The 23,503-nt window shown below is 41.3% G+C and overlaps 1 protein-coding gene across 4 annotated transcripts in view; it reads left to right on the top strand.

Moving 5' to 3' along the window:
* Positions 1 to 1,329: 1,329 nt before the first annotated feature.
* ebf1a (EBF transcription factor 1a) overlaps positions 1,330 to 23,503 on the top strand; it is a 72,957-nt gene continuing 50,783 nt past the window's right edge. For all 4 annotated transcript variants that reach the window (XM_088431438.1, XM_088431437.1, XM_088431439.1 and 1 more), the window contains exons 1-6: positions 1,330 to 1,958; positions 2,613 to 2,769; positions 3,528 to 3,591; positions 4,095 to 4,150; positions 5,158 to 5,231; positions 6,393 to 6,461. In XM_088431438.1, the coding sequence (XP_088287564.1) occupies positions 1,825 to 1,958; positions 2,613 to 2,769; positions 3,528 to 3,591; positions 4,095 to 4,150; positions 5,158 to 5,231; positions 6,393 to 6,461 (554 nt within the window). In that variant the 5' untranslated portion in view covers positions 1,330 to 1,824. The remainder of the gene's footprint in view (positions 1,959 to 2,612; positions 2,770 to 3,527; positions 3,592 to 4,094; positions 4,151 to 5,157; positions 5,232 to 6,392; positions 6,462 to 23,503) is intronic.

Consider the following 23,503-nt stretch of genomic DNA (forward strand, 5'->3'; position numbering starts at 1 on the left):
TTTGGACTCCTAGACTTCATGGAAAATAATTACTACATCTTACCCTATGAGAATTTAGCAACCAAACAAATGATTTTGTTGGCTTTCATTCTGTTACAAATTAAACTATAATGCCGTTTCGAAATTTCAAAATCTTTTCCCAGTGGTTCAGGATGATCACATCAATTAAAAGCATTCTAAAGGATTTTTGGACAATACGGCTTCAACAATAGATTTGTATTTTAATGATACAATTATAGTTCTAAAAAATAATAAGCATATATATATATATATATATATATATATATATATATATATATATATATATATATATATATATATATATACACACACATATGAAAGCGTCAAACTGTATTGTTTTTGTTGTTGTTGTTGCTCCTTTTTTTTTTTTTTTAATAATGCAAAAAATGTTTGCTCCAGGGATCTCGTTCAAGATGTGTGGCCAGAATAAAAATCCTTCCACAGGAAATCATTTGTGAGTGTTGCGCACATGAAGTGTGATGCATTTCTTTCTTGTTTTTTCGCGTGTGCACTTATTTCTTGGCTCTTGGCGATGCTTTGGGACAACTCGAAGACGCAGCACAGATGAGCAGTAATCCTCACATTCATGTTGCATTCACCACTTGGTCTCAAATGATTTATGGCGTGCATCAAATCGAAGCTCTCCGTTTTAACGCTGTCGGGTTGAAACTGAAAAACGTGCACATTGGCTTTTGTTTTTATATATTTTTTTAATAAATGCATACTCATGCATGCTTTTGGAGAGTATTCCGTATTAATGCGGTCCTTGTCTTTTTCCATTTGACTGCTTACATTTGTGTATTGAGAAAATAAAGAAATAACGCAACGTTCAGGCACAATGTTACGTCGACTAAAATGAACTTAAAAAGTAATTTGCTGGAATTCAAACATTAATTGATTTTTCTATCTACCTTGCCAAATTTGGGCTTTTAAATCATAGGACCTTCCCCCTCGGTGAATTTTGACATTAGACTTGAACGTGTACATGTATGTCTTGCTGACTTTAACGTGTAGTTTCCCGCTTAAGCAAATGTGTGCACATAGAGACCCAGCGTCCGTTCACGCCGCGCACAGCTTCTGACTTAAGTAGCTGGTGTCGAGATATAGCAAGTGGAGGGTGTGTGTGTGTGTGTGTGGGGGGGGGGGGGGGGGGGGGTTGCTTGGTCCAGTTGGTGGGCCGCTGATTGTCCGTCTTATTAACCGTGTTTTGGGGGGCGTTGCCGTTCCCCTTTGTAGACCACGCCTCCTCGCCCACTCCTCTTCTGCGTGCCACGGAAGGTCTAAAGTGATTCCTCTGGGAAGAAAAGAGCGCAAACCACGCGAGCTGGAGCTGCGGAGGAGAGCAGCCGCATGCAGTTGCTGAAGCCGAGGACTGCCTTCCGATTTGCTCCGGGGAAGACTCCGCCGAAAGAAAGGAAACGAGAGAAGCAAGGAGAGATGTCACCTGGGTGTTTCTTCGTTGCGTGGACTGTTTGTTGCCAAAACTGACATTTTGCTTTTTTTTTTTTGTACGCTTACACCTTGATCGGCGGGAGTGTCGCAGCCTTGTTCTCTCGCTTTCAGTGACAAGAGGTTCACGCTGACAGCCTCTCGCCGCTTCCACATGTCGCATCTTTTGTTGACTTTGAGAAGCGCTAAAGTGAAATAGAGCGCGCGACACTTCGCTCCGGTGACAGCGCCTTCAAACGCAAGAGGGGAGAAAGTCATAGGCGGAGAGTGCAGGCAAAGAGAGGGGGAGAGAGAGAGGGAGAGAGAGACAGAAAGAGAGCGGGAGAGAGACAGACCGCGTGAAGGTGCGTTTTGATGTTCGGCATCCACGACAGCATCCACAGGAGTGGGAGTAGTATGAAAGAAGAGCCCATGGTGGCCGGCATGAACGCGGTTCGGACATGGATGCAAGGTGCGGGAGTGCTGGACGCCAACACAGCGGCCCAGAGGTGAGCCGGAGGCGGCTTGCTCTTTCTGCTGCCAGATGGGAGAGCGGTGGCAGGTTCGGGCGGGGTGGGTTGACATGGGATGGGGCTTTGCATCTGCGGCGTTTCGAGCTTCACGAGCCGGTACCACTTGAGGCAGCACGCGGTCCCAGAGGACGCAGTTGTTGGATAAGCAGAACCACCGCTGGCTCGCTTTAGGACTTTATGAGTTGATCCGCTTTACGCCCTGCAGGACTTGAAACAGCGTCTGGCGTTTTAGCCTGAAAATGTTGCGCGCTCCAAGCAACTTTAGGCGCGGCGAGCTTGAAACGTCAACTTTTGATTCACAGTTTGCCGCTTGTAACATTTTTTTTTTTTTTTAGTTTTTTTGAACGCGCGCATTTAATTTAATTAAGCTGAATTATTTGGGGTTTGTGGCGAGGACAAGTTAAAATCCACGTTATTATTAATAGGCCTTTTTGAAAATTGTAATTGGACGCTTTTAATTTGTGAGTGTTTAGAATGTCGTCGATTTAATTTAATTAAAATTGCTCGTTTTTAAATTTATTTATTTGATCAGAATTGGCCTGGGCTTAAAAAACGTCGCCTTTTTAATTTTAATGATCCGAATTGTAAGAGTGGTTTCCAGCATTGATGTTGTGCCTGTGATGTCCGCAGCGGAGTGGGTCTGGCCCGGGCACACTTCGAGAAGCAGCCCCCTTCCAATCTGCGCAAATCCAACTTCTTCCACTTTGTGTTGGCTCTGTACGACCGCCAGGGTCAGCCAGTGGAGATCGAGAGAACCACCTTCGTTGATTTTGTGGAGAAGGAAAAGGTGAGAGCAAAAAAAAAAAAAAAACTTTACACATTTTTAAAATACACAGGCCTATGTTTTAGAGCAAATATTTTGAGTACCTTAAGATGGCGTGTTTAATCAAAGTAATGTATCAGCTAAAATAAAGCATGCAGGGTTACGACTCAACGCTTATGTTGAGTTTTAACATTTAAGGCTCACAAAGTTGAATGTGCAAAAATCCGTGAAATCACACGTTCCTGTTAATTATAATGAAGCATTTGACAGCAGTTTTTGTGCTGCCGAAAACTAATACATTTAATTAAGTAAAAAACGAGACAAACTTCATTGAAGTTCGTCGAATGTAGGAGTTTATTATTTTGAAGATCGAATACAATTGGATGTTAGAAGTGAAGTGATGATTTTGCTAGTTCTCATTTGATTATCTTTTTATTCTCACGAGTCACGCTATTTTGTACTTCATCGTGCATGAGACATTTTACGATGTGTCACATTTGTAATTCTGTTTATTATTATTATTATTATTATTATTATTATTATTATTATTATTATTATTATTATTATTATTATTATTATTATTATTGCTGTTAATAATAATAATGATAATATTATAATAATATTCAAAAAGAACCTCCGTGGTAAATATCTTTAAAGAAACGAAACATTGTGACTTTGCGATGTGCCTTAGTGTCATTTATTGTATTTTTCTTTAATAAGTAACGTTAAACGAAACGGTTGCCCTTCATATCAAACATGTTAATTTTACTTTATTTGTGTAGGAAACGACAGGAGAAAAGACCAACAATGGGATCCATTATAGACTTCAGCTCCTCTATAGTAACGGTGAGTTTCCTTTCCGAGATTTTGATGCAACTTAAGCACTAACTGATTGATACACGTTTAACTATTGAAGCCGGCCAATATTTTATGAAGTCGTGTAAAAACTTTCTTAAATGTTTATTTTGAAGAATGGCGAGATGGAAATTCATTAAAATAGTATACTTAACTGTTTTAATTTTCAAACAATTTTAATGATAATAATATAGCTTTCAATAAAACCAGCACATTCTAATATTCTTCCTGTCTTTTTTAATTTTGAACGTGTTGCTTTGTTTATTGCATTTTAGCAATATGTATGTTTTCATTAAATGCTATATTAATGAAATTAATTTATCGGGATTTGTTTCCTACGTTTCAAGTATATCTATATATATTAAAAAAAATATATAAATAAAACTTTCAAATCATCTTTGTTCAAAAAACCCTTAAAAAAAGAAAGAAAAGATGCAGTGTTGATTCTCTTGGGATATCAAACCATAAACAAAAACTTCCTGTCTGTCTCACAGGGATCAGAACAGAACAGGACTTATATGTGCGACTAATCGACTCCATGACAAAACAGGTGAGATTGTCCCGAACTCTCATCCTATTTCAACACTTGTACTGGTCTTGCAGGCCCGCCCCCCACCCTGTGTCTGAGACCCCCAACTTCACCGCAGCATAGTGTGATAAACGACCTGTCTTACCTGTGGAATACACTTACCAAAGACTCGTGAACGTAGAGGACATGTGTCCTCCTATACTCTACCTCCACTTATAGCAGCCAGCAACTGGAATGTGGGATTTTATAAAGCATATGTGTACATGTGAGATGTGAGTGTGCTCGTAGAAGAAGTGCAGGAGTGTGTTAGTGTTGAGGGGAGACAGTGATGCATGCCAGCTCGCTCTTTGAGGACCTTGACCCTCATTTCCTCAATGTGAAACAGAACAAACTGTATCCCAGAGTGTCTTATGGACAATACACCCTCCCCACACACACACACACACACACCTGTGCGTGCACACACACAGATGCATGTGGAATAGCACAAAACAGTAGGAACTTTTTGTAAAAATCAAAATCAATGCCAAATTAACCTATTTTAAAGGTTACCTGGTTGACATTGGGCTTGAGTTTACATTAAAGGAGAAGGATTCTATTTTATTTTCACCTGATGCTTCTGTGTGTGTATTGTTAACTGTGTGTGTGTGTGTGTGTGTGTTTCTGTGTGTGTTGATCGTGGCCCTGGAGAGTATGTTGAGTGGGGTTGCAGGGGAAAGCAGACTACAATTTTGGACGCTGCGCATTCTGCAGCAGATGGTGCACTATACTCCAGTCTGGCAGCCCAAATGCTCACTATACACAACACATAAACATACATGCACACACTGACACACATGTGCACACAGGACAACGCAACATACACACAGAAATGCTTTCTTTCTTGTTGGTAGAACAGAATGTCCAAGAGGAAATGGTTCCCCAGTATAATACAATTAAACAATTAAAAGTATATTTTTGTGTCCATAGTTCTTGGGTTAATAAAAGAATAACCAATTCCAATAACTATTATTTTTGCTTTACTCCAGGCAATTGTCTATGAAGGCCAAGATAAAAACCCAGAGATGTGTCGGGTTTTGCTGACCCATGAGATCATGTGCAGGTAAGAGTTCCACCCAGCCATTGTGACAGGCAAGAATGTTTTTTGTTTTTTAAACAGTGAAGGTGTCTTAGTCATACTGGAGAGAGTGCAATGATATGACGAGTAGTGCTAAATTACTCTAGAAATCTTATCATTTTCTTCAAAGTGGGTTGGGAAGATTGGCCCTGGCCTATTTCTGTTGGTAGGGGTGTGAGAATGTGTGTGTGCGTATGCTTCTCATGTTCAGCTAATTAGGACAAGGAAAAGCTCATTACTCAAACCCATCCTCCTTGGTGCGCGTTACACATGCAGTTTGCATCGTCCTGACAGTGAGCTATGTGCCGACGAGGACACACTCGGACCCGGCGTTAAATACAGTCACACACTCCGACTCACTCAGTGTTTCAGTGAAGGTATCACACGGCCGATGGACATCTAAAAATACATGTCGACATACAAGTCGAAATAAAAGGCCTGTGGCACTTCCTGGTTATCGCGCCAGGCAATTTAGACCACTTGTTTTCATACGCTGCAGGAAACGGCCTGAGATCAGAAATCTGATCTGGCTCTGCAAGCCTCCTGTCCTGGGGGACGCAAGAAAGTAGGGGGAGGGTCGATCCCTCTCTTTTGTGTAATTCTCCACCTCCCGTCATACACCACTAAAGCAGATGCTCACATGGAGTCAGAAACAGGTACATGCAGTTATGCATGTATGCCAGTGCAGTGCGGTGCAAGCAAGGGAAGACCATGTATTTTTCAAGGTGGAAAGAGATGGGCGGGATGACAGCACACTGTTACATTGTGCTGTAGTCAAGTCATTGGAAAAAGGACTCGTCACATCAGTATGCAACCCCCTTTTACCCAGCATGCAGTACTCCCCTGGTCCGGTGGGACTGCACTGTGACCCACTTCTGAGGCAGGGAAAGTGTTAGGCGGGATAGAGGGAGGGGACGCACTCCGAGGAGGAAAAATAGAGAGCGCAAGATGTCTGCTTGTGTGACGTCTGACAGAAATGAAGCTAACCCGGTTCCCCGATCGTGATTTAGTTTGTCTCGTAATCAGGCTCACCTCAAAAACAACACCTGTCAAAAAAAAAAAAAAAAAGTCTCAAACTCTCCTCTTTCCATTGCAAATCTTCACACACTAATTTCAATGTCTAACTTCCCTCTCGTCACCTCACAGTCGATGCTGCGATAAGAAGAGCTGTGGAAACAGGAATGAGACCCCATCAGACCCGGTCATCATCGACAGGTAGGCAAGGACTGACCCGTCGACTTGGCCCACGCAGAGAAGACGTGTCGCGTTGTTGACATTTAATAAATCTGAAAATCTGAAGAAAATGTCACACGGCTGAGACATGCAATTGCTCAGAGAGAAGCAAAATGCCCTGTTGTTTACATTTTAGCAGCCATAATCATCTATGCAAGCAAAATGTGCGAAGCAGCAGTAAATACCAGTGCAGCAGTATGTGTGTGTGCAAACTCCTTCATGTGTGGTTGCGCACAATGTTTGAGTGGTTAGGTTGATGACTTAGCTGATGAGCAGTTAGAGTTACAACTCAAGTCTTATGTGTGGATGTGAGCGTACTGTGGATAAATGCTAACCGACCCAACATGCTTTGTTGTTTTTAGCCCATACTCCTTGCGCATTTTTCTCAGAGTGTGCGCCGATCCTCCTGTCATCATAAACTACCGATGACTAATGCAACAGTTGGCCTGATTTACACTTATAGGAGGAAACAAAAAAGGAAAAGCCCCGCTTGTAGATTTACAGTCTGGCCTCTGTTGTGTGGCACTGAGTCACAGTGATTACTCTTCTACATTTTATTCTGGCGCAGAGTATATACTGGCAGCGTTAAGAAAACAAAATATTCAAGTTATTTCTAATTTCTGATCTGCATTCTGGCCAGGTAAAAAAAAACAAAGAAAAAAAACATATTTGCGACTTGAGTTTTTATGTGGGTTTGACATGTACAAGAGTATGTGCGTGTGTTAATGAGGCAGTGACCTGTGCTATCTGATGAACACAGCTGTCCTGTTCTCACTGCTGCTCCGTCAAAAGCTACTCTTTTACCTGTGTGTGTGTGTGTGTGTGTTTGTGTGTGAGCGCCACCCTGGTTCCGCTCCAGTGAAGCGGAAGGCCTCACCTCAGTGCTCCCTGAGACAGCTGCACCCCAACCGCATGGCTTTAGACAACACGCCTGCCCATCAATTTTGCTATTAAGGGTTTTTGGTTTGCGTGTGAACGTACTTGTTGAATTTCTCATCAGCGTAACTGCATGCCGGCCTCTCCTCAAGTCGGCCTTCAGGTGTGGGTTGAGAGCAACTTGCGAAAAAGGCCGCGGCGTTGTCTTCCGTGCACCGAGTGTCGCTTACTCCCCTGGCGCTCAACGGCTCAGGTGTGTAGGGCCCCATTAAGCAACAAAAAATTAGAGCAGGCGGAGGAAAAGCAACGGCCATATCTCCGCTTTCCTCTTTGACTCTTCCTGGACAGAAAATAGGTCAGGTGAGAGGAGCGTGATTGATTTTGGGGCAGGGGGATAGTTTCTCAAACTGAAGATTTGAAGGGGAATAAGAGATGGTGGGTTTATGTGTTTGCTCATTTAGCATCTATATCTTCTTGGCAGTTGTAATAATCACGGATTCATAAACAAACAAACAACTGTGATGCCAAAGCTGACTCAATTAACATGAACCCCCCTCCTTCAAATTCATAAAGAAATACCATCGGCAGCCCCTCTCCACCCTTGAAGTTATTTAGTTCGTTAAATAAGGGCTCGTTAGCCCGCTGCTGTTTCGCAGAGATGATTAGATTTTACAGCCCTAATTAGCTGGGCTAGCTCAAACTCTTCTGGAAGAGTAATGGGTCTTATTGCCTAATTAGCTCTCTCTCGTTAAGATTGGAGAAACAGGCCACGGCAGCAAAACCGCAGGAATGAGGAAAAATAAAGGCAGCTAATGAGAAACTTATTTGATTGTTAGGAGAACAAATCAGTACACTGTGCATTTCACAGCACTCTGGATACAGTATTCTTATGCAGAGACATTCTCTGAGTAGCTCTTGTTCATGAGACAATTTGTTTGGATGTTTCAGTGTCTACATACTGAAGCTCGGAGCTGCCAATGTGGAGTTTTTGACTTGAAAACCCCTTTAAATGTGTTTGCAAGTACGTAAGGACATATTTGCAAGTACGTTCAAACTTACTTGGAGGATAAGTGTTAAAAACATGGCTCTTTTTGTGCAGGGTTTTAAGGGAAAAATGCTGAACATTAATCATTATGTGCATAATTATGTGACATAATTATAAAATCATTCAAAATATGAGAAAATGTACTACTGCATATTTGGGACCATAAGTGGAGTTATATGGCACATTAACCTTCATTAACGTTCATCACAGTAAATAAGTGAAACTGTATTACTTTTTAGCCCTATTTAGATAGTATTTTTGCGAGTATGTAAGCATTTGTAGACTGGTGTTATGGACCTTACTTTTCCAAAAGTGAAAGTAAATAGGAAGGTATTTAAATTCAAAGTCACATGTCATGGTATTCCTTCCCCTCTCCACAGTTAAATACATGAATATAAAAAACATTTGGCATATTGGCAAATTAATTTCTTATTAAATATGTGTTTTGTGGTGATAATTTTGCTACACGGGTGAATTGTCTTGTTTACTGAAGCCACACTTGTCACCATGTGGCTGCCTTGTCCCTTTCATGAAGTCGTTCAGTGCCAGCTGGCCACAAAATTAATCTATTCATCCTCTTGAGCGCATATCCTCACAAGGGTCATGGGTCGCTAGAGCCTACCCTGGATGAATGAACGAATGAGCCAAAACATGCGTTTTACTGACATTAAAACGCAAAACTGTTGCAAGTGACTCTCACTAGGAGCCTCCAATTAAATTGGTCTCGTGGGAAACCAGTATTCATAACAACAGTTCCGCCTGTGGATGAATTATGTTTTTTTTTTTTTTTTAGTACACCTTATGGTAAAGAAATACACTTAATTATCAAACAGTATAATGTAGGCCACATACAAAATCAATGCCCTGTGCGAAAAATTGCCTTTTATAACATTTAGTCTGAAAGTATGTTCATTTGTTCATGCAAACTTACAAATCGAGCTGGAACTTTATACGTTTGTGCTACTGCGGGCTTCCGTGTAGCTTTCTGGGATTCATTGTTAATGTAATATAGTCATAGATAATTTAATGTAGATGTTTTTATTTTTTCCGGTTTCAGAAATTTCCATTTGACAGAGGTCCATAGGTGGGAATACTTACTGTACTTTCTAAAAAGTTTGTCAGTCAAAAATATTTATGAAGAGGCATTTGTTGAAAAGTTGGAGATGCCTTCAATCTTTACTTTGTATTACTTTGGATTAGTTGAAGTTTCTTGTAGTTTTATCGTGAAGAAGGCCATCACCTTTGGGGGGAATTCAATGGTTTACCTTGGGAAATGTGTGTCAGGGGAAGGTGAGATGCTCCTGTGCACCTCTCTATGTCTTCCCCGGGGAAACATGTGGTCCACTTTAGCCTCTTACAGAAACAGGATAATATGAGGGGGAGCCCTTAACCCCTTCACCTCCACTTTCAGCTCTCCTCATCACTCCTGCTTAGCACGGGGTTAATCGTATGCAGACACTGCCAGTCACTCCGTGCTTTGCCTGGATGGGCCTCACATCATGAACATATCTCTCTCTCACCCGTGGAAACCTTTGCTATCTCTTTGCATAGCTTCTGTCAATCCATTTCCTGTTCTTTGGGAAGAGCTTTGATTGCACTCTAGTAGGCCATGCCTCTGCTGGCTTTGGCCTTGCAATGTGCCCACAAGTCCATGTGTTCTCTGCTGCCTCATGCCACCTGTGTCCTGTGGGCCCTTTTTTTTTTTTTTGCTTGTCCAGTTCCCAAGGGCTTTACGCAGAGAGACCCCCCAGACAGGGTTCCCCTCTGTGGCCACGGATAAGGATCCATAGGACACCCCCGCATATATTCATTGACCCCCCTCCGCCAACACTTACCTTTCCAGTGGCTGTGTTTTGGAGTGTGTTATGAGGTTGCTGTGTTTACATGCACAGGCAATGTTATTCCAGGTTAATTGCTGTTTTCAAGTGTGTGCTCATGGCTGTTTGTGTTTGTGCACACTCCTGCGGCCCGCTGTTGATGTGGCCCATTTCCTTGCATGCGCGTCTGTGCTTGTGTATCGGCGTTGATGTCGGTTGTTTCCCTGGGAGTGTGTGCAGTGATAGAGGCCATTTCCTGGCGAGTGTGTGTGTGTCTTGAGTGAAGAATGTCGGGCAGGAAGTTCTCCTCCCGGGGAGGATGATGTCATGGCGGTTTCCTGTTCTGCTATTGGAGCCGAATGGCTAACACCAGATTTTTGATCACCTCTTTGCCGCTTCGCGATGAGAAGTCTCTCTGAGACGTGCGCGTGAGGAGCAAATACTCTGGGGAGTCAAACATGTTTTGAAAATGTTGTTTTGCAAGCTTGCGCATTCTGACGCTTGTTTGTCACTCTCCTGCTAATTGTTTCTCTTTAGTGGGGAACCCCCTCATTGTTTTGGTTGTTGTGTTTGGATGCACTTCCTGAGGTGAGAGTTCATGTGTTGCCTCGGCTGAGCTAACGTGCGCTGGTGAATAATGTATTTCATTGACTTTATGTCAGCTCTGCCAACCCCCAAGCCGAGCCCACCCATGTTTAATTCATCCGTCTCATTTGTGTGTCCGCGCGCGTGTGTGTTTTTGAGCGCACACGCTTGCGAATTTGTGTCATTTAGAGGCCCAGTCTGCACCTGTCCAGCCATTAGCCCGCTTCTAATTTGCATTTGATGCTAATGTGGTTTACTGGCAGCACCTTCCGTTCCTGTAGCTTAGTTTCACTTTCATATCCATGACTGTGTCAGCAAGAAGGTGAAAACATACTTATTGTACATACAGCTGTCATACCCTGTGTAGCTTACCTCAACCATGACAGCGACACGATTTCATTATTTTGTATTTTTACTCAAACTGGCGCAAGCTAGCTTTTCTGCACTTTTGAGGAAATCAGTGCCAGTGCTGTCGCTATTTTTGTGCTTGACTTTGGCTGGCTTTCCATTTTACTTTTTGCAGGTTTGGGGTCAACTGAAATAGACATTTGGTGGGTTGGCTTCAAGCAACTTGAAGTTGTGTAGGGCATAGGGCCATAGAGGCTGACTTGTACTGTCTCATCGATATGCAGAAGTCCCCTCCCTCAGGAGCTGGCCGCGCTTATAAGAAGACTAATGTATACACAAAGCTCTCATGCTCAGATAAACTCATTCCCAAATATGTATTGAGACAAGAATTCACAGCCATGACTATAAACACACACACATACACAAATACATTTTGACCTGCAGTTGCCTGCATCTGTTTGGCTGTGTTCTTTCTTCCCTGCAGTGGTTTCCCCCCTCAGGGTTGGAAGCAAGCGCGGCCCCAGGGGATGGATGGCTGGGATGATTGACAGCAGAGAGTTTGGAGGTCGAGGAGCCTCTAAAACAGGGCTGCCTTTTTTTTCTCCCACTGCAGCACTGTAACCCCCAACAACTGCTGCGCTTTCACTTACAAAGAGGGGGGGGGACAGCATTCATGCGTTGGTTTAGTTTTTCCAAATATGAAACCTCAATTTCAAGAGCTGCTTTAGGGGAAGGAAACAATTGTGGTGTTTAGTTTGAATTCTTAACTATATGTGTAAACTAGGAATAAAAACGTGATTGCATTTCCTTGCTGTGTTTTAACCCCCCCACCCAAAAAAAAGTGAGATGCTATCACACTTTGTAGGTTGTAAAACTAATGCCCTGCAGCTAAACGCAGGTAACAAACACTTTATTAGCCCTCATAAAAGGCAATTTACAAATGTCATAACACAGAAAATGGCTAGTAAGTAGCTTACTTTTCTGCCAAACTGCTTCGTCATTATTGTTTACTTTCCCTCCTTGACCTGGCTCTCTCCTTGGTCTTCCCCTCTGCCTTGGTGCCAGTGTTTGTTCTGTCCCTGAATGACAGGGTTTGGCCAGCCAGAACTGCTCCAAATGAGTAGCGTCCTACTTTTTTGAAAGACATTTTTGGTGCTGAAATTGCAGGCCGGGGAGCTAGAGATAGAAGGGGAGGTAAATAGAATAAAGATAGATTTACTGTACAAAAGGCCTTGTATGTATGTGTGTATGTGTGTGCGTGAGTGTGTGTCTATTTGACTGTGTGCTGCGAGTGATGAAAGAGTAACATTTTCCAGGACTTAGTCCATGCCCTAGAAGATGCGCTCAATTTGCTTTTCAAATGAGGCGTGAAGAGCACAAGCGTGTGCCTCTCAGTGTGATGGTATATTTGTCTGTGTGTGTGCGTGTGTATGTGTGTGGCAGGAGTAAGGCTTTGTTTTCTCACTGCTGATGCCTGTGGACAGTCAGAGCGCAGCTTAAGTGCGCTCTCATAGCCAATGTGTTACACGGCTGTCTGTTTGTGCCTGTAATAGAAAAGAGTCAGCAGCAGTGTGTCATTGAGCAGCGTGCGCTCCCTGATCCCAGCCTTCTGTCTCTCACACACACACATACAGACACACACACTGATCTCAGGCCCAACGATGCATTGTTTACTCCTGCTAAGCGAGAACACAGACAGTAAGCCTCATGCCAGCTCGATACCCCCCAAGCTGGCGTCTCACTTCCTTCTGAGCCGTCTCCATCTCAGCCGCTTTTCTAGGGAAGGTTACCTCAGTGGCGGCCGTAGCCCAGGATGTAAGACCAGGTGTCCAGGATGAGTGGTCTGTTGACCCGCTGTGCCCAAACGCAATGTATAGTCTGTTGATTGTTTTTCATCAATCTGCTCAGGAAGAATGGATCACTGGCCAGGCGATGTAAGCGTCGCTCTCAGTTTCACACGCCACAATGGAAGGAAGACCCGCACTGCGTGGGGAGGGGTTGATGCTAGGAGTGGAGGGGGGCTCAACAGTGCTGTGAAAAAAGTATTTGTCCTCTCCTTCAATTCTTCTATGTATAGTTTGCACATGTTTATGTTTAAGATTATTAAGCAAGTGTAAAGATCACACAAAGATGACGCAAGCAACTTTCAAATGTTGATTTTGTCAATATTACCAGTTCCTGTGTGAAAAACGACTTGGTTGGGCCACTCCTAGCAGGAACAAATCAAATGTTTTCAGTCCTGGCAATGAGTCTTCAAAATACATATTTGTGAAGCTATTTTGGCCCAGTCTTTCTTGCAAAAGTTATTTAATTCAGCAAAACTTGATGGTCTTCCAGCATGAACTGCATAGCTCACAATTGCCCTTATAAATCCCAATTCCGGATTCCTTTTTAAAACAATTCATAATTTCTGAGTATAATTGAATAACTATTCGTGTGGGCTTGTAAAAAGGTGTCATAACAACAAAAGAAAAAAAATCCAGTTTTATCTCCACAGTGCTCAAAAATTGTGAACATGTGGTTTTGTAGCGTCTACAAAACCACATGTTCACAATTTTTGAAAACACATCCCTCTTAACCAGCGAGTACGCAAGTACTGTACTTTTTTTTTTCAAACACCAGAGGAGTTTTTCTCAAACCAAACCATTTGGGGAAGGTTAGTGTTGGAGTAGTAAATAAATCCTCAGTGAGTGGGACCAGCTGCATCATTTCTACGTAGCTACCTGCATGTAGCTGTTTTTACAGGGTTAAATCCCTTCATTTGTTGCTGTGACAGATGCGGGCCGGTAGCAAAATAATGAAAGCGATATAATGCCAAATGGGCTTTACTGTCTGTACAGCAGAGTCTCATTTAATTCACATTAGCGAGATAACTGTTCCTGGTCCACTCAAATCTCGATTCAAATCATTATCGATTCATGCAAAGACCCTGAACAGCTCTTTTTTTTTTTAAGTTCCTTGTAACCAATCAATCAATCAATGATTGATTGATTGATTGATTGAGTTCCTTGTAACAGTAATTTCATTGGGTTTATATATAGAAATGGGGCTTCATTGTATTTTATAATGGATTAATATGATGGCTTTCCCCACAAACGAGACAATAGTTTTTTTTCATTGATGTCTACTGAGGTCTTTGACTTTTCATCTTTACTTGTTTCATTAGCACTTGCCACTAACAATTTACTTTACAACTAACAAACATAAAATTGACATTAGCTATTGTAAACATTCACATGAAAATACATATGTTGTACCTACCACTTTTGGCTGTCATATCTGACATTAGCGTTGTTAACATGTCGTTAGCACTTTAGCGATGAAATCACACAGGAAGCTCTTTGCATTAGTAATAAGCAACCTTACATGGTCATAATAATTAAAAATAATATATTATTGCTACTTGTGAATGATTCCAGGATCGATCACTGGAAATAAAATAAAATAAAATAAAAAATGTACACATTAAATGTCCTAAAAAGGTGCCTCTCTCTACACTCTTCACCATCACACCAGCAACATTTCAAGGCAAACAAGTGAATTGCATTCATACTGTCAACTGCTACAACTAATATAAATAATTTCTATATATTTATATATATATATATATATATATATATATATATATATATATATATATATATATATATATATATATATATATATATATATATAATTTAAGAATATTCATTTAAAGGGTTTAGGAGGATTTTGGGGGGCTTAGAACGGACTAGTCTATTTACACAGAAAAAGTGTCTCCACTTGCGAAATATTCACATTACGAAATTACTTCTGGAATGAATTAATTTCGGAAGTAGAAGTATCACTGTATATGTTGAGTGTCAGTAGTATTGGGGCAGTGGAATTCATGACTACTGGACAGATCTTTTGTAAGATCTGAGATTTGTCATCTCTATACACCTTGAGAAAAAAAATAATTATCTCTAACCTTGTCTGAGTTTTAAGACATTGAGCTTGACTACAATACAAAACAATTCTTCAAGGGACATAATTAAAACCTAAAGCAAGCGCATCAACTCTCCGACAATTACGGTCAGCAGCAGCGTTCATCAAAGGAGTGCATATATATCTTCTCTCCTAATATATTCTTTCTTTTTATTATTTTGCATTAATAATCGACAAATGAGACCTAGTGCATGTCACTGTTTCACTTCAAAAAGCCAAGCTCAAAATTAAAGGCCTTTGTTTGTGTTTATGTAACTGAAGGGGGAGACAAAGTAAGGCGTAGGCAATCTACAGACACTTTGTTGTTTTACACTGCCTCAGCCCTTGAGCGTCTGCAGTTGTTTGTTTGTTGGCTGAGTGGCTTGACCTCCTGAGAGAAGTCTTCGCTCCTCCTTGTGTTCTCCTCGCTGACTACCACCCGGGTGTCTCTCCTTGACTTTCTTTAGCTCTTTGCCCTTCTTGACGATGTGTTTTTCTTTGGTCCTCCCACTCAAGACTTTTTTTTTTTTAAATCACACGTGGAGTCTTCCCGCTTTTGAACATTCTTACTGGCGTCTTTGTCTATTCCTGCATGTGACGCGGGGGTGAGCCACGCTAATTATCCCAGTTGTTAGCTTCTACTGCACCGGGGCCTTGATTTACATGAGGTGACATTCAGTTCAAACAGAGAGACCTTCGTAGCCTTTTTTTGGAAAACAATTAACAGTGCAGCGTATTCCCGTATCCTCTCTTGCTCCTGATGCACCACTCCCTCGCTCTCTTCCTCTGGCTATTGTCTTCGCTAATACAGAAGACTTGCAGGCAAAGAACGGAGCGTGTTTGCAAGCAGGCACATTTACAATGAATTATGGGCCTTGTAAAAATACACAAAGTAGGGCCCTATTATTTTGTCAATGCTGAGAGAGAAACAGACACACACTCAAACACATACACATACTCTACTGCCACACATTGCTGACCAATGAAAACATGTAGCTCCATTTTTTTTTCTTTACGTTTAGCTGAACAAAGTTATGAGCTGCAGAACAGTTCCGTTATTCTTTTACGATACAAGGATGACACTATCTATGATCCATCTGTGACCCTCTGTTAGACATTATGCTAGCTATGCATCACAATTTCATTTAAGTCCAGGTCATGTGAGCAATTATTTTTCATAGCCCCAAAACATACTGGTTCTGCATCAGAAACATTGTTGATGAAAAATGAGATAATCTCAGAGAGATTTCTTTCAAATATTGCAATGCATGTATTGAAAGGATATGTTGTTGTGTATCAACCAAAGTTCAAATTTCCAATGTTACTTCATGAGTAACAAAAAACAATTTGAACAGGAAAATCACATTTATGTTTGTTTATGAAGATTGTGTGAAAACTGAAATTAAATACTGTATATTGATATATATGTACATACATCAAATTGTCTTCTATTAGAAGGATCAATCTTAGAATGAAATGACATTATAACAGTATTGACAAGTTCTTTTAAATGTAATTAAAATGACAACTAAATAAGTGCATCATACCCTCTCGAACTGAGCCTCACCATAGGCGAGCTGAATTGTATTCATATTGACTTTTTGAATATGGTCATGGCATACCAAAGTACAAATGTAGTCATGTCAATGGAAACGTTTTCATTTTTGATTTAACCTCCAGGACCCCTTTACTTTTCCATCCATGTCATGTTCGTCATACTGAATTGTTTAGTGCTAAGCTGATAAAGGAGGTCTTCTTGTAACTTCATCCAGTACAGCGTCTAACTTTGCTTAATAGTTGATAATACTCAAATATGCCAAATACTGTATGCATTCCCAAACATTCAAAAAAGTACACAAACCCTTCCTATCTGTTGACAATATGCTATGACTAGATCTTTGTTTTTTTTTAAGCAAATCATGAAATGTTTCCACATATACCCTACAATATGCTCACAGACGAGTAATTGCCATTTGGTGCATTGAATCAGTATTTATACTGACATTTGAGCTAACCTATGGCGCGAGTGGATATTGAAAAAAAATGTAAATGAAATCATCCTTTAGAAACTGCATTTTATTTATCTTCAGGCTGTCTCAATGTGATATTATTGGTTTGATGAAAGAAACATTTACAAGTGATAAATATGTAAACCCAGGAAGGGGGTATATACATATACATACATGTATATACATACACATATATATATATATATATATATATATATATATATATATATATATATATATATATATATATATATACACAAAATATTTTGCATACGCAAGCCACGAGATTCATTTCCTTGACACTTTTTTAGTTGGTTTATTGAGCCAGAAGTGCAATGGAGGGCAACTAGGCTGATGGATATAGGCTTGCGTGCTACACTCCCACAGTAGGTGGCGGTAGGCATCTCACCGTTCTTTGTAATCCGACATTAATTGAAAGGGAGAAGAAACTCAATGGAGTACACGAGAGAAATACACAATAGTCCAGCTACTTTTAAATCATCTGCATGACAACTTTTTGGTTTTCCAATCGAGGAAAAGGATGGTAACACATTCAATAATAAGACAAAGACAGTTTGTAACCCCCCCCCCCAAAAAAAAAAAAAAAAACCGCGAACTATATGCAAAGGCTACTATCACCTACCACGACTATCACCAGAACCGTTTACAAGCCAGCTCTTCAAAATTCCCTCCGAACAAGCAAGCAGCAATAAGAAATGCTTTTGCATCGTCACTGGAGCCACCAAGTGCGAGACCTGCAGAAACAACACAGGGTAATGGTATGTACATCACGCTCGATATGAAGCCATTTTTGACGGTGGAAGAAAGTAAATTTCGGCCGCTAATTGACACCCTTGACCGTGACATCCCTTCACGACATCCCTTTATTCACGCAGTAGTCCAAAACTTTACAAGAAAACCAAAGTGGAGGTCATTGATGCCATGAAGTAACATATTAGGAACTTAGTAGCCATCACGACTGATTCCTATGCCTTCTGCTGTTTCCAAAGTGCACCTTTCCTGCGACATCACTTGGCAGTAAGAATGTCACTATTTGCATTAATGTTTTTTTTGGCACTTTAAACATGTTTTTTTTTTTTTCATGTTTAACTTTGAAAGCGTTCAGCTACAATTTCTTGAAGCCGTGTGGGAAAAGGAAGTATTTTTGTTCATGTTCAATGATTCTGAGAGATCTCAGTTGAATAATTTGGTATTGCAGTAGCATATGGAAAAACTTTAGATAGTTATTTGCAGCCTGCTCAATTAAAATATATTATTTTGAAATGGAAAGTTTAAATTAGCAATAATTTAAAAAAATATATGATCGTCTATAATATAATAATTTTAAAAATTTTGAAAAAATCTCGTCTCATGGGATTTGTATCTTGTCCCATGCGTAATACATATACACTATAAATCTGTGTGCGTGTGACATGTTGACATGATTAGACAAAATTAGGCATATGCCATTGATATTAGTTTTCATACAAAAATCTGACTTCTCATATGTGTCCAATTGTTGACAAAAATCTGAACTCTCCTCCTATAGGTGCATTTTAAGATTTATACAACAAAAATCTTTTCGAGGTATTGACTTTCATTTCCCTGCAGCCAAAATGTCCAATTTGTAATCAGTGCATAAAAATAAGAATTTGGTTACAAATGCAGAGCATTGTAAATAATCAAGCATTTGTAATCCCGCAAGCAAGTGTGTCTCTGAAATTGCCACTAAATGACTCGGAAGCCATGTATGACGTACCAAAGCACATTTCGCCTTCTTGAAATCACCACCCGTTTTGAGTGTCTTTTGAACAAGTCTGACAATGAATATTGTAGGCTTTTTGTAAAACTTCTTCTGAATAGTCTTGTACAGGCAATGAATATTTTTTCTTGTGTTGCCTTTGAACTTCTTCTTGTCCATTTCCTGTTTCTTCTAAAAAGGTGTTCATTATAAACAAATCCAACACTTTGGCAAATTGGATTAATTACTCGTCTCTGTTGTCTCTTTGGCTGATGTCAAAAGATCAAATAGTCTTTGTGCCCGATTGTAAACTGACGTGCATTAAAAGAGCCCATGAGGATTTTGTAATGGTGCTTGTCCTGATTATAAACCTTACACAAGGTTTTCATAAAATGACACTCATCTTTACTGTGGCTGTTTGTTGGCGCATATACTTTAATCAACTGTGTTGAATAGTGCTTTGAAAAAATTACAACCCAAATACATTTTCTATTAAAAAGTGTTTCCAATTTGCAGAACGCTGTTTGGTTGTTTTATTATTAATTAAGAAAATCCGACTCAGTTGCATCTTTTGTTTATGGATCCCTCCCAATATAATACAGTAAATGTCCTCTAAGGTGAGCATTTCTTCACCTTTTCGACTTGTTTCGCATTGTCCAAAAATGTGCCAACCAATGTGCTCTAATTCTTGTTTTAGTTCTAGCCGTGAGTGCAAACGTCGTGTGTTCCTAAATGTAAATGTTGCGCCCGTGTGCCTTATTTGATCGTGCAGCATAGATCTGTGATGATGAGTCCATTTCATTAACAATATTCAGATCAAACATTCCAGGGTCTGTTATTAGAAGGCATAATGAACTAGGTATTGGCCTCAGTGCATTGCAGTTTTTTATTTTTGGGCGGGGGGTGGGGGGACAAAGGAAACAAAACAACAAAAAAGCTATATTGCAGAGAGACGTGACGGTTTCCTGACAGACAAGATAACTATAAATGCACTTGCCACGGACGTCGAACTACTGCAGTACACATATTTACTTACCTCTTAAATTATTAAACCAAATATAGTATTTGAACAATTACCCCATTCCTTCCTTTGACGTCTTGCAGCAGCCATGGTCATATTAGCGGTGCCCGGAAGTCTAATTAAAGTCAAAGCTGTTGATAAGGAAATATCATAACAATGAGCGTTTACGCTTGAAATACCATTTAATTATAAACGAAATCTAAGTAAGAGTTTTCCAAAGGTCCGGTGAAGGTCTTTGCTCCTCTCGCTTGGCTTTATCCACAGCCTGTGTGTTTAAAATTGAGACCATCACTGCACTGCTTCCTTGGTCGACCTCATAGCAAGAGTTGGGGTGGGAGTAGATGATAACTCCTGCCCTCATTGGTTGACGGTTGCGCCGGTAGCCAATCCCATGTCTCGTATGACACTCAAACTTGAGTTCAAGACCCAGATTGGCAGTTCTATAAGACATGTGATCTATATATATATATATATATATATATATATATATATATATATATATATATATATATATATATATATGTGTGCATGTGTGTGTATTCCTTGTTGCTGCAAAATTGCTGCAAAAGTTTTTAGCTACTTTCCCAGGCAGCCTTCCTTTCCTATTAGTGAAATCCAATACTTCATAGTGTGTTTTGTTGAAAGTGATTACTTCTTAATTGGCAGTTATTCAGGGGTGAATGTAAAGAGAGATTCATGGGAATCCTTAAATTGCGTCCTATTTGTACAATAAAAGATCCTGCACCAGGTTCTTGCTTCTGACCTCGAAATCTACAGCTCCCATACGCCTCCCTTTTCAAGGGCTCGTGGAGCTCCCGTATCCGGAGACAAACTTGCAAGCGTTGCCGTTAATGAAGCGCGTCTCTCGTCTGTCATGACGCCTCTGTTAGCATGACAAGATGTTTACACGAACAATCACCGCGCCGCCTCTGATGCGGGCGGGCATGAAAGGGACACAAGAGAGGGGGAAAGAAGTGGAGGCAGAGAAGTGATGGCGAGTGTCTGCTTTTCTCTGTTTGACAGGAGGACAGTTGTAACAGTAGCTCGCTGAACACGCAGACAGACATGGGGAGGATTCATCAGCCACGCAGGCACACGTACAGAGGGAGAGCTGTACCTTTAGGAAAATGCTTTTTTCTGATCTCACAGGATGGCCTGGAATCCAAAGGAAAACAATTAGACGCACCCGCTTCCCCCCTCGCAGTCCTGCAGTGTTGATTACAAATGAGCAAACCTGGCATTTATCACATTACTACAAACATTTATTAAAGCCGGTTCCCCTCTAAAGCTGCAGAGATAACAGTGGGTAATTGCAGAGACTGGCTCTATTAGTTAAGTATGCCTAATGTCACTGCCTCCGAGCATTAATGGACGCCGTAGTATTATGTTCCTGCTCTCATTACCACCCCACTCCCCCTCAAACACACGCACGTATACACACACACACACACACACACACACACACACACACACACACACACACCCCTCTCTCCGTGCATTGACCCTGCAGCAGGAGTCTGTGCCATTCTAATGAGAAATGGAAAACACTACTCCACATGCTCCAAGACATGCACACATACAAACACTCACACACACAAACAAATGGATGGACACACACGCTCACACACACACTCAGTAGGAAGCATTATAAGGGGACTGAAAGGTACAACAGGGTAATCACACACGCCCTGGGAAACAATTGTGGCCTTATCAGAGTGATCATATTATAAAAGTTTAATAAACACCAAACGACCTAATGGTGAATTAGCCTGCATCTGCCCTCTGTTGTGCTAAACTGTAATTAGTGATTCAACAAAGACAAACAAATGTTTTCACCCAGCTTCGCGTTTGTGAATTTCGTTTATGTCCCTGACTAGGAGTTAAAAGGAAACGTGTGGTTTGGAGATGATTTGTCAAGTTTTCTTTGAGATACACATGTCGCCACTGAGAGAAATTAACACACACACTGAAGCCCTAGCTGCGAGGACGGTTTGGCTCTTGCCCCAGTCTGCTTTTCTAAGTGCCACTTGAGATGTGTATGGAGAGGAGAGGATGAGTGCTTGAGACAGTGGAGGAGGAGGCGGAAGAAAGACAAAAAGACACAGGATGTGATGGTGCTGAATGACATGGAATCAGTTAAGTGTACTGCTGCAACCCCCCCCCCCCCCCCCCCCCCCCATACACACACCTCATCCAAAAGCTTGTGTGTCCCCTTTTTAGTTGTCTGAGAGCATTTCCATGTATGCGGTAATTGACGTTAAATCGATGACAATTTGTAATTCACAATCACAAGGACCTATCACTTTTTTATGGAGCCTCCACCCTCACTCATCAATATTACATCAGGACCCTCACGCTCATGGTGAGGGAGCAGAGCGCTTAGAAAATGGCTGAGGGGAGAGAATATGGCTTCAGTCCACTGTGTGTGTGTGTATATGTGTGGAAGAGGGCCTCTGCTGAGGTTGTAGAAAATGTCGCTTCCAGCATACACAAATGTGCAAACGTGTACCTGACCCCACGTGTGTATATACGCCCTGCATGTGTGTGTTTGTGTGCATGAATCTGTTGTGCCTTTGTGATGTGTTTATGTGTGTGGGCTTGCCAGCTGAGTGACAGCCTAGTATTGATCTGTGGGAGGCCCCGTGTCATTAGACCCAGTATGGACCAGCAGGCACACGTGGAGGTCAGGGCACACTGTTTGTGCATGTGAGTGCATGCGTGTGTGTGTGTGTGTGTGTGTGTGGAGAAGAAGGAATGGGGGACCAAGTGTTCAGTAGTGACAGGCTCAAGCATCTGAAAGAAAATCAATCGTGTCATAAGAGGAAGGTTTCCTCCAGCCTTTCTTCTTCTTCCCCCATGTTATTCTCCTTCTTTTCAGCTGGGCAATGCAGGCACTTCAATTCAGACTTCATCACCCTCTTCCTCGCTATTGCTCCTTTTTGTTTTAAAAAAAAAAGTGCTCTGCCAAAGACACACACAAAATCGGACCCCTGAGTCAGGACAAAGGTTGCATTTGTGATGTGTGGATCAATTCGTGAGGTTATCCTGGCAAAGGCAGCCATTAGTGACAGAAGTGATCCTGGATCATCTCTCATTAACTTATAGGGCAGCGAGGCAGTTTGTCCAGATAGAAGAAAGTGACCCCAAACCAGGACCAATTAACTGAAAGCAATTGACAGCACAATGTACATTGTTTATCTAAAGTTTCCAACCAAAAGTACCTGATTAGACTTTTGTTTTATTGTTAATCCAAGTTGTCCTTCAGTTATTTATTATGAAGGATGAGTACACACACACACACACACACACACGCACGCATACACACCCCCATGCACACAGGGCAAGCATCCACCTGTTCTCCTCTTCTCGCCTGAGGGCACTAGTATGGTGGATAACAGTTTGAGGGAGCCGCCTGCAAAACACTAATCAGACCTAACGCTGCCTAATTAGCAGAGAGTCCACTGATTGGCTTACAGCAATAATTAACACAGGTGAGAATAATTAGCTCCCCATAGACCTGTGTGTGTGTGTGTGTGTGTGTGTGCGTGTGTGTGCTCATGAGTGTGAGTGTGTAAGATGTTATTATGCAGCCTCGGTCCCCTGTGAGACTTAGCAGGCAGAGAGAAGAATCAAACTC

This window comes from Hippichthys cyanospilos, chromosome 13 (genome assembly GCF_059441005.1).
Source record: "Hippichthys cyanospilos isolate Australia breed blue-spotted pipefish chromosome 13, RoL_Hcya_1.0, whole genome shotgun sequence".
NCBI classification, from domain to species: Eukaryota; Metazoa; Chordata; class Actinopteri; order Syngnathiformes; family Syngnathidae; genus Hippichthys; species Hippichthys cyanospilos.